This window comes from Poecilia latipinna, unplaced genomic scaffold (assembly GCF_001443285.1).
Source record: "Poecilia latipinna isolate Pla-1442-1.1 unplaced genomic scaffold, P_latipinna-1.0 Scaffold2062, whole genome shotgun sequence".
In the NCBI taxonomy this organism is placed as follows: domain Eukaryota; kingdom Metazoa; phylum Chordata; class Actinopteri; order Cyprinodontiformes; family Poeciliidae; genus Poecilia; species Poecilia latipinna.
The window spans coordinates 23878-41004 of record NW_015114678.1 but is presented as its reverse complement, the minus strand read 5'-3'; the positions used below and the strand labels follow the sequence as shown (position 1 = coordinate 41004).

The 17127-nt window shown below is 38.2% G+C and overlaps 1 protein-coding gene across 2 annotated transcripts in view; it reads left to right on the top strand.

Annotated features, from left to right (window-relative positions):
* The window catches only part of LOC106936012 (pleckstrin homology domain-containing family G member 5-like), a 56840-nt gene that overhangs the window by 16047 nt on the left and 23666 nt on the right, over positions 1 to 17127 (top strand). For both annotated transcript variants that reach the window (XM_015016781.1, XM_015016780.1), the window contains exon 2: positions 6808 to 6884. In XM_015016781.1, the coding sequence (XP_014872267.1) occupies positions 6808 to 6884 (77 nt within the window). The remainder of the gene's footprint in view (positions 1 to 6807; positions 6885 to 17127) is intronic.

Here is a 17127-nt window from a genome sequence, read left to right as displayed (position 1 = left end):
CTGTGTTCAGCTTGATTCCTCCACCTGTACTGTAGAGGAAAAATGTTCCAGGGTTCTATCTTCACACTAAATGACTTCATCATCCTAAAATAGTGCAAAAAGTCAAGTTGTCTGTACAGAATATGCCACAATATCTCCAAGGTTTCCCCCCAACGTGTTATAAGCCTGGTGGGCTGCAAGGCTTTTCTTGCACCCCACCAGGCCAAGTGTGGTTATTTTATAGGTTTTTTTTTATACACCAGTAACGGTGGTGGCAAAGACAGGCTAGAGTCTCTTTGACATGATTGGAAGTGCAATGGCAATACAATATGGTCAGTTTGTCAACACACGGGGAGGCTCAGGGTTTTTTTTTAAATTCATTTGAACTTTGTAAACATTGCCATCTTTACCAATCTACCTGCTAACACCTTTAGCGAATTAAGTGACAAGTCACGGGTTTAGCAAGTTTTCTGGGAAAACCATGTATTCCATATTGGTCGTATTATAAGAAAATCGAAACTTGGGCAACATAAAATCACAAAGCGCAGAGATCACCAACATTGAAACGTCACGTGTTATTTAGATTAACTCAAGAAATTTAATGCAGAATTATTGAATTTTGAACAAGATCAGCTTCAAAATATTTTGAATTACTTGAAACAACTTGATTTGGAAAAGAAATGTGATAGAGATAAATGGAGAACACATTTGAAATGAAGTGTTTTCATGCATTTGTCTTCATCTTTGCCATCTTGCTTTCTTACTTCACAGCTTTTCTCGCCTCTTTGTGCTGATGTGTCTGTTTCTATGCCAGAACTCCTTGACTGCATGCCATCCACCTGCCTCCCATCTGCACCAGCCTTTTCCCTACTGTCCCACTGCAGGGAGGTGTATGTTACTTTTTGTTGAGGTTTGGGGGGAGGGAGACGGTGTTTGACTAATAGAAACACTGTGTGAAAATGAGAGGAGTTAAGCCCTAACAAAGGCACTCATAAGCTCTGCTCTTCTCCGTGTGCCATGACGAGACCTCACTTAACTAAAGTCAGAGCCTCGCATTCTTAACATTCCTAGGAAAAAAAGGCTTAAATCTAAATATGTTCAGTTCAGCCTCTTCTCATTAACATGGAGTTATGAATTTAAGAGTTCAGGGCATGAGGGAGAGGCTTTGCTTTGACAAAATTCGGACAACGTCTTAATCCAAAAGTGTGGAGTTTATTAACTTATGTATGACTTGCCATACTGTATACTAGTAACCACTTTGCTGATGAAGGCGAACAGGAATGATGTTCAGTGCCAGGAAAGCGTGGGGGGGGGGGGGGTAGCTTAAAATCCCAAATAAAAGCCAATCTGATTGGATTACGCAGTCTGTTCCTCTACCCTAATGTAATCCGCTATTGATAAGTAGCTTATTGCCTTTAGTAGTCGCCCCCCTTTTTACCATAAAGTGTAACACTTGGTGAAATTCTTATTCATTTGAGTTATTTGCTTTTGTTGTTTTAATTTGCCATATTTTTGAAAGGGTGTTCAAATGTATTAATCATAAGGGGGGAAAAAGGGTGATGTAACTCACAACTTTCTTCTACTACTGGGTTAGAGTCCCAGTTAAACTAACCAATGTTAAACAATGTTTAACTGAAGTCCTAAAAGGGGCACGGGTTTTAATGTTTTTATCTTTTTTAATCTTTTTTTTTTCAAAATCTCTTTCTCACTGTTTATTCAATGTCACATGATGTTTTTATTTTAATTATGTAAAGCACTTTGAAATGCCTTGCTGCTGAAATGTGCTATACAAATAAAATTTGATTGATTGATACAACTACCAGTATGTCACTAGATCACATTGTTTTCTCATGTATGGAATCCTACACAATTTTTGGATAACCTTCACAGGAGATGGCACACACAGAGGTTGTTTTAGTGGGCCGCTTTCAGATGAGCACAACGTTGCGCTCAAATTGTCAATAGGCAGAAAAGATCTGCTGTAGCGGTGTGCTGCATTAATTCTGATGAAGCTTTTGGCTGCAGACTCCCCGTTGTTTAATGATCTTGTTAAGATGCTCAGGGTTGTCTGTGATTTTGCTTGAGTTTTCTGAAATATGTATCTTTGCACAATAATCTACAGATGATCCAGAAAAGTCAATAGGAACAGAACCAGCCTTCTTTAACAGGTCGCTTAGCCTATTTAAGTCTTTGGCTCTGATATTTTTACCCCAACAAATGATTGAGTTGACTTGGAAAAATGAATTGTGTGAATCTCTACAGACATTGACAGCTGTCTTGGCATGTGCAACTGACATCATACAGACAGAAAGCGGCAACATCCAATACAGTTGTTCCCGCACAGTAAAAACCATTATAAAGGGTGAAAAATACTTTGACTGTTGGGGAAAACCCAGATTCATTTGGTAAACAAAATGGTGCGCACTGCTTATTATGCAGTTCTGCAGGACATTCCCAGGAAAATGAAATGTGAATTATCAAAGTGAACATCTTCCAACATGACTAATATGAGTTTGCAGTCAACTGTGTGCATGTTGTAAAGCTTCATAGTTCTTTTTCTCTCTCACTCCACCCTTAGTTTAATTGTATTTAGTTGTCAGATTCATCAAATTCTTATCTTCAATTTTTTTATTATTTTTTTTCCACAAAATTTGCATATAAATTTAAACGCAGCGTAAGCAGAGCAGTTGGAAAAGATCTTGTTGAGATGAAATGTAAAACTTCAGTGTTTCATCTCATATTCTCATCACAGGAGCTAACTGGCTCCACAGTGCAGCACAGGAACCGCTGTGGGCTCAGTTTTCCTGAGTGAGTCACAGTAATAACAGATTTTGGGCAGTGCACAGTTGGCAAATGTGATGTTTAAAAAGCAACGAAGCTGCAAACCCTGGACTCCAGACATACTTCATGTAGGATATCACAGTAAAACCAGAAAGAACATGCTGTAGGGATGACTTTAATGACTTTTCTTGACTTTCTTTTGCCTCATTGCGTAATCTTTTCCCTAATTAATAAGCTTTTATTATTTAGGATTTGCTGTAAAATGTCTCATTTCCTGCAGCCCAAGGACATTTATTTCAATATTTCTAAATATGTTTTTGATATAAGGTGTTTTTGCTTGTAGCTGTAGAACATTGGTTATTAAAATTTCAGATCTCACTGAACATTTAAACTTATGATTTGCCTTTGTAGGATGCAATCTAATCCCTAAATTGAAGGAAGAATTTCGAATTAAGAGAATGCAAAGAATGGAAATGGAAACCGATACACTCAACGTGGTTGATTTAAGCTGGCCTTGACTGCTCTGGCTTATTTATGGGCACCTAAAGGATCTTTTCCCCCGGGCAGTGTCTCGTCGAGCTGAAGCAGGCCAGCACAGGGGCTGTGCGGACGCGACACACAACCGTCTCTTTAGTGTGCAGACTCATTGTCCACCGTCACGTGTGTTCGTGCGCTGTGTGTGCTTGTGTTTGCTTTTTTGGCTTAATCAGCACTGCTGAGTTCAGGGATTCCAGTTCATCAGAGAGAGAAAGTCAGAGAGTCAGCAAGATATGAACAAGTAAGAGAGAAGATGGAGGTTCAGCAGATAGAGCTGTGTTTTACAATGAAACCCGTAATCAGGAGAGGGTTGAGGGAAGGTTAGCTCTTAGGGTGGGAAGCTTATTTAGGAATATCATTTACAACTCTGGTTATTATAAAATAAACTGCATTGGACTCTGTCTTGTATTAAATTAAACAAACCTAAAGTTGAATTATCAAGAAATTGATTTTTTTTTTTTTTACATCAAAAGCAGAGCTTGGTTGTGGGGATTGCTTTCTTACAACAGTATTGAATCGTGTGTTCACTAACATGCTTATTAAAATGTATTCTGAGATTAGATTTAAAATGTTACTTTAATCATTGCTGTCTTTAAAAATTCAATATTTCATAATTTTTTTTTCCAACAACTCATGTTGCAAAAATCTTTAGTGTAATATGTATATTTTTTTTTAAATTCAGGCTCCAAAACGAAGTTTGATTCTGACTTTATCTGTTTGTGGGTGTCGTATATTCATTGTTTTTTTTTTCCCCCCTTTTTGACAAAGCTTGGATGAAAAAGCTCCTGTTTTAACGTAGATCTTCATAATAGCTCAAATTAAGTAAAAAGTGTATAAACAACATCTTGATCTGTATCTCCAAGTCTTGGATGCTAATTTTTTAAAAGTGGGATTGCATAGAGCATTTAGTTAGTGTCTTCCATGCATTAAATGTCATTTTTTTCTAAAATGCTTTTGGATAAGATTTGTCTTTACTTGAGGCTGATGCTGCTCGTCAGAGCAATGCAATGGTGGAGCTCTACTACAGCTGCATGATATTATGAAACCTTGAATTTATTTAGGCTATTATGGAAAACAATGAGCATTAATTTTTTTTTAACTATATTTTCATCATGGTATTAATTCACTGTGATGAATTCATACCTGTTTCAAACTAAATATTTAATTAGCAAGCTAAATATTCAGTCTATCAACCAAATATTTAGATCTAAAATAAATATTTAGTAAATGAACAGGATGAAAATATGAACCCTCCATTATGAACCTCTGCGTCTCGCCATGGTTAGGTTTTGAGTTGATCTGAAACATGGCATGGCCTCTGAACATTTATACTTCACTGTCAGGGTGATAACTTTTCCAGATCGCTGTGATCTGATATGTCACCAGTGAGGCCAAATAGCATTTGTTTCGTGCATAGCTGTGAAGTTTGGCTGTGATGCTGAAGGGTCTAGATCTTTGGGAAACGCTTCAGCTGGAGGCTCCTTCTGCAGCCGGCTGCTTTTGTAAACCCACAGGGAACCATTATCCCTGAAGCCTTCTGGCAGTGGCCGTAGTCATGACTGAGAGTGCATTTCGGCCTTCTTCCAGCAGAGAGGAGACACAGGAGAGACATTTCCCCCCCTCACCTCTTCCCAGAAGGTGGTTGAAGTCAGACAAAATAGACTCTGCTTCAGCTGGATTACTGAAAGGTGTTCAAAGAAAGGTTTTAGCTCATATACTGGCAGGGACCTGAGACCAGATCTGCTGTTTAGGTCGAGGCTGCATGATTGCAGTGATTGTCTAATGGGCTGATGTTCAGGCTCTCATGTCAAATGAGGATGAATCCTCTTGGATACATGACGGTTACTGGGCACAACTACCCTGTCACTATTCATCTTCTTTAAGGATGTTTTAATTCAATTTACTGAATAGTGCCTGAACATTACCATATTAGTATAACAGTGCAAGTAAAAGTATTTGTCCAACGGTCAGGGCATATGCCTCATTACTAAAGCATTTGTTGTTTCACTCTAGTCTGTTTAAAACAGTGTTATTTTATTTTTCATCTGTCCTTTTCTTTATAATTTTTTTTAAAAGGAAAGTGAAAATGGAGAAAATATTCCAAATGCGTAACTCTAGAACAATCATTGCTGAGAGTCTTGAAGTACGTAAAACTGTTTTTAGATGTATTTCATCTAATCTCACTGCCGTCCTCGACAAAATTTGTCAAAATAAAAAAGACAAAAAACATGTCACACTCTGCGCATAATCATATAAAATCTAAATAGATTACACTGACTTTTGTGGTAACAAAATACATTTATTGTTTTGTGAAAGTGAGCGCTGAGAATGGGGCAATGGTTGGACTGGTTGAAGAGTGTACAAAAAAAGTTTCAGTGGATTTGTATTAGAAGTTAACTCATACGCTGTATTTTCACATCAATCATTATTACTTAGTCTTGTTTTTACTGTTATTTAGCATGTTAACGTGTAGGCCGGCTGACCCGTTCCTGTGGGGAGGCCAAGGATTGAAAGGTATGCACCAATTACAGCGTTTTTCCATTTTCCCCTGACCTACAAGGGCTGTTAAATCCGACTGCATGACTAAAGGTGACATTTTCCGTTTGCAGCAGTACAGATTTTTGACCATTTCCTTCTTACTGATGCATTATTGTTGTTTTTGGCCTTAAAGAACAGCCACAAAGTGACTTCATTTTCTCGTAGCGCTCCATCTCCATTACAGAAGATCTACTGCTATTCCACCACTCATATTGCAATGACCAGCCGTCTTGGCACACCGGAAGGGTTTTTGTCGTAATTTTTGGAAATTTGAGAACTTTTGCAAATGGCACCTTTACTGCCAATCTCTACTTCACTTTCCTGCCCTTCCTTTCTCCTTTCCCCCTGTTATGTTTTGCTCATTTGGCGGACCAATAAATACCGGTGCACTCACGGTCTCTGTTATGACATTGTTATCTTTTGTGTACGTGTCGAAGGCACAGATGTAAACACTGCCTTTTATCGTGGCCTCAATACAGCCAGTCAAATCGATGTTGGGGGTTTATTTGACAATGGTGATTTGTTGTCGTGCAGTTGAAAGCGGCAAGCTCCCCCATGATGAGGGCACTTTCCTACAATAAGCAGACCGGCCTTCCTCTCATTTACTTTTTTTGCTTCCTGTCTCTTTAGTCATTATTTCTCTTTGATGTTCTTTCAAAAAAAATCCCATCCTTTTTTTCTTCTGTTTACCTTTCCATCAATAGATCTCTTTAGCCAATTTCTTCTGCTTTTATACACATGGCCTGTCCGACTAACCGATGACTTTCTTGCGCTTACAACCGCTCTCCGTTTTTTCTTTACTCACTTCACCGTTGAATAAACACACACACTTTTAGTCTTAAACTTAGCAATGTATTCTTACATCCCTACCAAGAAAGGTGTGTTGGTGGAAGTTAAGGCTGCTGGGTGGCTGATTTTAATGTGTCTTTATTCATAAAGAAATGTCAGAGTGACCCATGTGTTCTCTTTCAGATGATAAACCAGTCCAGGAGGAAGACTGGGTGGTTTGTCAGTACCCTGAGTGTCCTGACCACCGAAGGGCCTCTAAGGTAAGATTATTAAATTTAAACGACATAAATCTACCAAACGTATTTGCATGGCAGTGAGAAGTTTGCCATACACCTTTCACTTGGATGCTGTGGCATTTTTGGCTTCAAGATTTGAGATAGTGGGAAATTTGTTGACTTTGATGTATGTAATGTAGACTGCATCTTTGGTCCGTCTCTCTTCAAACACAGACAAACTGCAGCACTTTGTCAATGTAAGAGAATGTCTTAGTGATTCAAGAAGTCTGGAGCCAGCGGCTGTCTTCAGGAGATTGAATCAGGTTGCAGTTTGGACAGTTTAAAAGTATTTTTTATTTTTTATTTTAATCGGCGTCATGGAAATGTCATGCTATGGCCTCAGACTTAACTGAGGCAACACATCTGTTTGTGTTGATTCTGGGCAGCAGAAGTAAGTTTAGAGATTTAATTTGGTGACTAATGGTGTGTTGTATTCTGTAATTACTGAGTAACTGGTTTGCAATTTAGCTACGGTTTGAGGTTGTGACACTTGCAAATGAACCAAATCTGTCGACTAGCTCTTTAACACTGGGAAACTGAGAAAAAAGGTAAGCAGTACTGCTAACGGCAGATGAGACATGTATATGTTAGGTTTAAGAAATAAAAATTAACAGTTAAATTCTTTATGCATTAATCAGTTCATGACATCCCAGGCTTTCAGGCCTTGACCAAAAACTAATTTTTGGTCAATTTTTCGTTTCAAAGTGAAAACACCTTTTGCTGCCATCCATAATACCATTTCTGGCCATTGTCATGCAGGTAAACATCAACATGGCTACTTGCTTCCTCAAGTGACCAGCCATGTCACATGAATACATTAGCAGTAGTGCAAACGATCCTTCAGAATAATCACTAAACTGATGGTGCTTGCTTTTACTATTTGAAATCTGTGTTTTAAGTCAGTAATTATTTAATATTGGTGAAAAAGTACTTCCTCCATTAGCACATTATTTCACAATAACAATATATTTTTCCCATAAGTGAAATAATCTGCCAATGGAACAAGTACTTTTCATAAATATAAAGGAATTATTGAATTAAAACAAGATCCTACATATTGCTAAAGAGTTACTTGTAAAATTAGCTTTTGCTTTACCTCAATCAGACCAATCTTGGTGAGATTTTGTGTTTTTGAGTGTTAGATGTTTAAGTGTGCCAAGAAAAGCAAACGTGTAATAAATCTTTGAAGGGGCAGGGAAGCAAATATTTGAAGATGTTTTCACTGCTGGAAATACAATACAAAGAATAATCTGAAGGAGTCGACTGACAAAAATAACTTACAATAGCTACATGACAAATGAAGGGGAAAAAAGTTGCAGTAAATTTTAATCTCCTTTATTAAGATTAACTACACATATTCATTCATTGTTGAGTAAAGCTTTTGGCAGCAGAAACGGCTTATGCACACATTTAGTTAGTGTAACTTCACATCTGTCTACTGATAAGTTCTGGGTAGTTGATGAATGAAAGTTTAGATGATAGCAATCTCCCACTTTACCACTAGATGTCGGTAATTGTTGCATATTTTCTGTAATTGTTGCACACTGCTTTTATAATTAGTGGTTTCCTTGATTAAAAATTGACAAAGTAATGACCAGCTTTTTAAAATCATGCCATAACTTTTCCATGACTCCATTCAAGTCTGCACTGAACCAGACTGTAATGGCAAAACTTGTTTTGGTTTGGATCGGACACTGATTAGGGGTTCGGGTAGGAAAAGATGGATGTAGGCAGATGTGATTTGGCCTCTTTGCTGTGTGTCGTATCAGCAGTGAAAAAGGTGAAGCAGAGTCCCAACGCTGCTTTTGTTCTTTCAGGTGTTTGAAGGGGTGAAAGTCTTGGGGCTCTGTGTCTGGCCACCAGACTGTGAAATGAATTATTCCTTTGAAGCCACTGGTTTCTGAAAACGGGAGATGGGCCAGAAGGCCAGGGGAAATCGCCGTAGTGTCTGGTTTGTCCGTCAGTCTGGGTTGTTTTGGTTTGTCTGGTCCGCCTGGACGTCCCCCCCTCCTGCCATTACGACCGGGCATTGGGAGGATTTTCTCATTGAATCGAGATGTTGTCTCCTGCTGTCTTCTTTGCGGGAACAATGGGAAGGGAAGATGACAAAGAAAAGATTTATGAATTGAGACAGCCTGTTGGGAGAGGGAGAGAGCTGGTTATATATAGTTTCTCTCCATGGAAACTAAGAATAATAAAAAGGGGAGGAAAAAAAAACAAAGTGCTCAGTCTGAACCGCCCGTTTCTCTGTTCTCCACATTACCGAGACACTAAAATGTAGTTTCCTGAAAGATGAAATCACTTCAGATTCTCCAGCCTCCCCTCTTGACAGATTCCCTCCTGTTTTTTAAAATTTGTTTGGAGAGTTGTGAATGAGATGCAGGACATTCTCCTTGGTCTGGGTCAGGGTGGATGTTATTATGTAAGGAGATTAAGGAAAGACATTTCCCTGTGTTGACTGCAGACAGAGGGAAGGGGACCAACGGTGAACGCTGCATCTCATCAGCCGGTATAATGGCAGTTAGACTCCCCTACTTTTCCTCCCTCCAGGACTCCTGGCGTCTCATCCGTCTGCTCTATTTATCTCATTTTTATTTTCTTATCTAGGCATAAACTATTTAATGAGACACTTGATTTAAAAAAAAAAAAAAGTACCTCATGCGATGTGATTTGCAATCGTGCTTCTCCTATCTGCTGGTAGATGGTGGAGACCATTTTTCTTGTTGGCAATTATCACCCAATTATAACTAGATTTGGGTACTCAAAACAATAATTTTCAATAGCTTTCCAGTCTACTCTGTGCTTGGAAAAGATTTGTTTTCTTGTTCAGACCATGGCCAGTATAAAACTATTAAAATAGGTTTTATTGGCCGAGTTTGTGCAAACAAGCAAGGAATTTTACTTTGCTTTCACAAGATTAGAGCATATACAGACTTTAGAGATTTAAGAAAAGAGCGAGAAATATGTAAAAGAAAAAGCAAAGCAGACCAGCACAGAGGGACAGATGTGCATATTTTTATTTAAGATTAGCCGCCGACTATTTTGGCTTTCTGACCTACATTATGTAACTTATAAAAAATATTTTTCTACATATTTGTTAAAACTGTCACTATGTAGTGACAATATAGTATGAGACAATCCAGTGCTAAACAACCAATCAGAGCCAGGAGGAAGGCCTTAGTGCTGTCAATCATGCCTGTCTGTGTGGCGCTCACCCCCTTGCTACAATGCATCTGCTTTCTGCAGAATCCGGCATGAATTCGAAGGCTGTTTAGCATAGACACCGATGACTGCAGATAAGCTGTTTTCCTGTAACGGTGAGCTATTTTTATGCCATTGGCGCATGCAGCATCACGTCCACAAAGTGGATTGACACCGCTAAGACTCTCCAACTTAAGTTATTGCAGGAAGCACAGTAGAGTAAGATGATGTAAAAGTGCCTGAAAAGCTTGGTAAAAGCATTGACTACTGGTTGTCATGGGAGATTCAGTATTCATGATTGAGTCCAAGTTACAGTCAAAGTATGTTTTTGATGATGTTATAACATGATATAAACCTCAGATTTTATTTTGTACCCTCCCTTTAATAAATGGTGAACAAAGCACAAAAAAGTAATGCATTATTCACCAATTAAATCCCGTTTAAGATGGTCTCTAAAGCAAATAAAGACAAAACAAATGGTTAGAACATGAGCTGTAGTCGTCTTCAAAAAATTAGAAAATATGTTTACGTTATGTATACGCTTGTCAGGTAGCGAACCTGTTTTTCATTAAAACCATTTTTCCATATTAGAAAGGTAATTTTTAGTCAAATTCTGATCTTAAATGTTTTCTTTAGATGCAAGACTTGAAACACTGGGAAATGCTTTTCAGTTAGTAAATATATGAACTTTTCAATAATAATTTACTTAATATGACAATACCTTATCAGTATTGTTCTTGTCAGGTTGGCATCAACATCAGTAGCGAGACGAAACTTCTACAGAGCAGTTTTTTGTTTTTGTATAATGTGACGGATATCTCTAAAAACGTGGATAAAAAATCTATTAACATTGTTTAAAGTTGTAGATATTTTTCTACATATTTGATGGATGTCATTGACAAGAAGTGTTTATTAAAAATGTTAAGGCAGCAGACTTGTTGGGACCAATGACGTTCCTCTGTCGTAAGCTATAAAAGCAGAAGGGAAAACCCTGAGTAAAACAAGACTTTTAAAAAATAATCATTTATCTTGATGATCTGAGTTTTTCCTGTTTTACGCCTGCGTTCAACAGGGTGACCCCATAGTGGTCTCATCTAAGGGATATTACATTATGTCACAACTTCATAAAATGTTTGAGATTCAGTTACTTTGATAAGGTGTAGTAAATGTTGAGTCAGATTAGTTTTGTTTCCAGTTGATGAAAAATCATTTCCATTGTGCAATGGTGCAAGTTTTTAGATACCAGCTTTCACGTGTGCCGTCTGTATCGAGCTTTAAACAGCAGGGGGCGATGTCATGACAATCCTGACCTACAGGACGCACTCTGCTGTTTACTCTTTTCATGAACTCCCTTAGTCAACCTTGGCTTGACTCGAGTAAAGGACATAAATATCCCTCGACTTTCACCCATTCCACCCGCTGAACAGATTTAAACACATGGAAGAATTTTTACTCAGAAAATGAAAGGGAGGGGAACAAAAACAAAAAACTTTTATATTCTTCTTTTTTTAGTTTTTTAAGTTTTCCAAAAGCTCCCTTTGAAATGCCGGCGCCTTGGCAGCTGCACACAGGCAGACGCAGATTCTTAGGCCAGTCCATTTAAACCCTTTTGTTTCCAGACAGGCCTGCCTGGAGTCTCCTCAAAACATATATCAGTTCCCAACAGCACTCTGTGTCTTCTAGTCGCAGCATGACTGGCTGTAACCTTGATGAGTTCACCTGCATCATAGTTTAGTGAAATCTTCCCAGGTGTCTTCCTCCATATCACAACCCAGCGCTTAGAAGTGACTAACACTTTTTCAGAAGGTCCAGCGGTGACATCCTTCAAATCGGGTGTCAGAAAAATTAAGCTTAGTCCTGATTTGCGTTGGGAATGATTTCAGATTACATTGGTTGTCGTTCAGGGCAGGTGTGGACTTGTTTTCTGATTCAAGACTCACACATAGTGGAGCTCATTACCTCCTAGCTTTACTCACTGGTTCTGAAAGCCACAGCTTTAACAGGACCAGACAGGATAACCCGAAAAAAAGGTGTGGGTCACTATGGCAATGGGCCCTTCCTTATTCCAAACAGCTGGAGGCAAAGGGATGTCGTGAAGAAAGGAAGGATGAGGGAACATGTTAGTCAGCTGTTTAGCTCTCTGATCGTCCTCAGTGTAGTTTCTGACGAAAAATCATTGGAGGATTCCAAGAAAGATTTATATTTATCTTGGGTGAAAAGGTTCTGTTGAGTCACAGAAACACTGAGAAGGCTATGGAAATGCATCTAGACCAAAATAACTGAATTACTTTGAAAATGTATAAATATTTTATTTAATGTCTGATTATATTCTTCTTCCAATTTTTAACGTTGTCCCTTCTCTATGCAGACTTGAAGTCAAGGAAAAATAAAACATACCAAGATAATATTAGCTTTTTAGTCAGGCTTTCTGCTTGGACAGCAGTAACTTGTTTAACATAAACTGACTTGCAACTTGCAGTTTTAAAGCACGGTTACACTAATTGGATACTGTTGGCACTTCAGTTATCATGGATGTTTTTTCAACAAAATTATTAATAATGCTTGAGATGGATTTTAATTTCCCTCTCTTTTAACACTGTGATGGTTCAGACTTAGTTAATTTTCCACTTTATTAGACAACCTCCACACACTATGCAACCATGTCTGCCCTAAGGTTCTTCCAGTGTCTGTTCCAGATCTTTTCATTTGACAAGTCTGCCTTGCTAAAACTGACGGGGACATGCTGAAGCTGCAAAGTAAACATGATGCCCCTCTTTCTGTATTTGTCAGAGGCTCAGGAATTTAGTGTGCTGGTTGCTGTATCCTGGCAGAGATGGATTGTTTTAGGTGCCAAACAGTTTACTGAGATTCAGTTGCTCCTGACCTCTTTGAAGAGATTACCTGTCCACATACTTAATGTCTGGAAAGTAACCAATGACTTTTAAGTGGGAATACAACAGCTAATCCCCAAGAGCAGACAAGATGTTAAGCGCCAAAATCTATCTCCCAGTACTATTTCCCAGTGTAGTTATACTGGGAGATAGATTTTGGTGCTTCACATCTTGTTTTTTTCTGATTGTCTGCATGTCCTATTCTTCTCATTCAGCAATATCCTGAATGCAGAGAAAGGAGTCTCATCAGTCCTGCTGATAAACAAAATCCACTCAAACATTTTTTGAGAGGATACAGAATCATTATCATTGTTTGATGTGTTTTGCGCTCTCAAGTCTTAACCACCTTGTGGTTCAACATGCATCTTTTCATTTTTGTGACTTCTACTGGGTCTGTTAGTGGATTTTGTACCAAAGTCCATTAACAGATTTTTACAAATCTGTTCAGAGAATATTGTGAACTTAATGGAAAATTCTGCACCTTTTTACAATAATGGAAACACTGATAATGAAAATTGCAATCTGGAAACTTTGCATTTATGTAGAGATTAAATATGTCACTTTATCTTACTGATCTTCACTGTCAAAGTCGAAGTATTTTGCTCATTGAGGAAAAGATGAGTCTGCATGGCATTTTTCAACATTTCTTCATCTAGCTGTTAGATTAAGAGTGAACAAGTTTATACAGACCTTTCAGATCTACTGCCCAGTACAGTCGACCATGACGTTGTATTTTTCCTTATACACCTCACCCTCTGTTTCTATAATTGAACTGCGGTGCTTTAATATTGATATTTTGTCAGATTAAGACTTTAGGACAGTCAACATAAACAGAGTTGCCTTTAATTAGCAGTAGGATAGAGTAATACAGGTTGTATTTAGTCAACACGGATGAGACCTAAATTATAAGCCACTGTGAGCCTTAGTCTATTTTAGACAAATCTAGTTTGATTAAAATCCATCTGGAGCCAACTAATACATGTTGTCTGGGAATCAGGCTTGTTTACAGAATGTGCAGATGAAATGACAAATTGACATGGATTCTGTGTTAGTCCTGTGACATAAAACTGTTCACTAGAGCAACATCTACTAGGGTAAATTTGCCTTTGTCTTTAAGCAGTTTTAAATCAAGTTTAATTCCTGTACTCCCTTACATTAAAAACAAAACAGAGCTCCTTAAACTGCAGAGTTAACTTGTCTGAATGTGAAAACACTGCATATTTAAGTAGGTGGTTTATGGTATGACTTCCTGCAGGGAATGAAAGGTAGTAGTTGTGATATTTCCAAATTTATACACATTTATGGTTATTTTTTTATTCACAATTATGATATTGGGAAATGAGAGCAAGTAACATTTGAAAGAGAAATTACTGCCCAGTTAGCCCTCAGTGGGAGAATCTGGTGGCTATTAAACTTTTCTGAGGGTTATTATGGAAATAACCTTTTTGTTAATCCTGATTTGACTGTGCGTCGCCTGTGGGGTTGCAAAGGTCAAACAGTATAAAAATAGTTCAAATCTTTTGGTAATCACAGTCTGCTGATCTCGGTAACAGCTGTGACCCAAATTATTCATAACCTTGCCAAGTTTAAAGTAATCATTTAATTTTACCAACAGGTTTCTGCTGACGCAAAGTAATATTAATGGTTTGAAATGGTCCAGCCAGAGTGCTGATTTGAATCTGATGGGGAATCTGTGGAAGAGCTAAAGATTAGGTTAATGGCAATTAGACCTTCCAGCCTCAGGGACTTGGAGGTCCTCATCAAAATGATAGTGGAAACATGTTAAAGGCTGGTCTTTCTCATAAAAATGGTTCAGTTGCTTTAATATCAATGCTTTTGAGCTTTACTGTAAGTGTACCACTGTTGGTTGGTTGAGAAATTTCAGACCAACTTTTTTGGCTGTCCTCTTTTTACCACCATGAAAAGATTAACGCATGGATTCAACCAGAATCACAGCTTTGGCGTATTTAATGTGTTCCTGTATCCCACTTGTATATAAACTCTTCTAAGCCAGATTTATTCCTATGAAAGCTAAACATTTCTTCCTTAGGTTTTACTGATGCTAAAAATGTTTATCTGAACATTTTTCTCCAGTGCAGATGTGGATCCCTGCCACTGCTACAGGCTACAGCAGCTCATTCTTGTATAGACACACACACACAAGGATCTGTCTGGTGTGGTAAAACTGGGAGGTCTTCTTCCTGGATCTCTATTTTTTTCCACTGCTAACATGAATATGACATACCAAATAGAGAAGCTGATTACTTTCACCCAGTGACTCATTTTATATCAGGCTACTGTCACGAAACCGTGACGGGAGCCAAGCCAGTATGCAAACTGGATTCCAAATCAAAGGGTGAGCCATGATCTGTTATGTCATTTGGGAAAATCTCTTTCATCATCTCGTGCTTCATCTGTAAGAGTACTGTAAGCTAGCTGAACAACACCTTAAAACCATTTTTGGAGTTATGCGTCTTGGTCGGATCTGAGCAAGAGTTGGAAATTCAGCCATATTTCATGGCCGGAGTCTTTTTCCAGATGGCAGGTGTATATGTCAGAATGTCCTGCATCGCTTTTCTACAATACTGCAATCCTGTCTTAGTGTGTTCTACCTTGGGTGACCAGATTGTGCCTTTTCCCATTAGTTTCAGCTAATTTATCCATAATCGATACCTGCTTAACTCAAGATTGCTGTTTGGAGCTGCTTGAAGAAACTGAGCAAAATATTAAATGCTAGCTGCAGAAATGGTACAAGCTAATGCTGTCTGTTTAAATATTAGCAATACAAGCGGCTCAATGATGGTGTTCAACCATTCCAAGCTCCTAATCAAGGATATACATATCTATAAAGAATATTATTCAGATTAACTTGCCTCCAAACTAAGAAATGAAGCTTAAGTTAGATATTCAAGTACTGCCATATTTTCCAATCCACTTTTTTGTTTTTTTGTTCTTCATTAGAAAGAACCCTGATCCTTCAAAACATGTTGCCATGGTATCAAAAATGGTGTAGATAATGGAGTTTTTCTTTTTTCTTTTAACCAGACCGGAGCTTTTCCCGATGTTATGGACCTTTTGTGCAGGTGTAAATATACTCATCCTTTTCAGAAGATTTTACTTGGATTAAATTTTATAGCAAAATCAAAGTCAGTTTAATTTTTAAGTCATTGAGAAAGTAGAAAAATCTTTTTTTTGTAGTTCTAAAAGTTGTATGAGCAGATCAGCTTGGGCTGGTTTGGTTTTTATTTCAAATTATATTTTACTCAACATTTACAAAATATTCCAGGATTTCATTAAAATTACCTTTCACAGACTAAAATGAAGCTCTAAAACCATAAAATGAACACAGTGCTCATTAAATAAGCCTGAAATGTGGATGCATCTGTCCATCAAATACAGTGGAAAGAAATTTGTTTTAGGTCATTCAGAAATGACAAACAAGCTTGTCACAGCTTTTTTTTTTTTTTTTAATTCATACGGTTTCTCATCCGGAAATGTAAACATTGAAGGGGGATGAGGTGGTGATGGCAGGCCGAACCCCCGGGAGCGTTTCAGTCAGGAAGCAGCAGACGGCAGAATAACAGGAAGGGGGTACCTTACTGACACTGCAGAGGGAACGGCTATATTTCAGCTGCTCTGAGTGGATTTCAGTGAGTGAAGAAGAGACCTTCACTCTTTCCACTTTCATTTATGTTTCACTTCTCTACATCCAGAGTCCTGTCATGGGAAATCCCAACATCTAGCTGTCTAATCTCTTGGAGAAGCTGTTGGAACTCCTCCTAATCGTTTTGATTGTTCAGAACTGAAGAAGGTTCAGGATGTACAGGACTAGTACATTCTAGTTGTAACTCTTTATTTTTGTCACACTTCTAAGCCTTCAGTTTTTATTTGATCTTAAGTCCTATTGTTTCCCTTTGTTTGTCACCTTTATTTAAAACACCCCCTCGAGGAGTTGGAGCGTATCATTCTCTAGGAGTTGATGCTAAGTTCAGGCAGGGAGGGTCACTCAGTTTATTCGTCTTTTACGCCTTTAGTCCCCCTTATCTTTGATTTAACAATGGCAGCTCCGTTTCCATTGAATCTTTCAGGGTAAAAGCTCCACTGATGTCCACCCTTTTTATATATGGCCTCCCCTA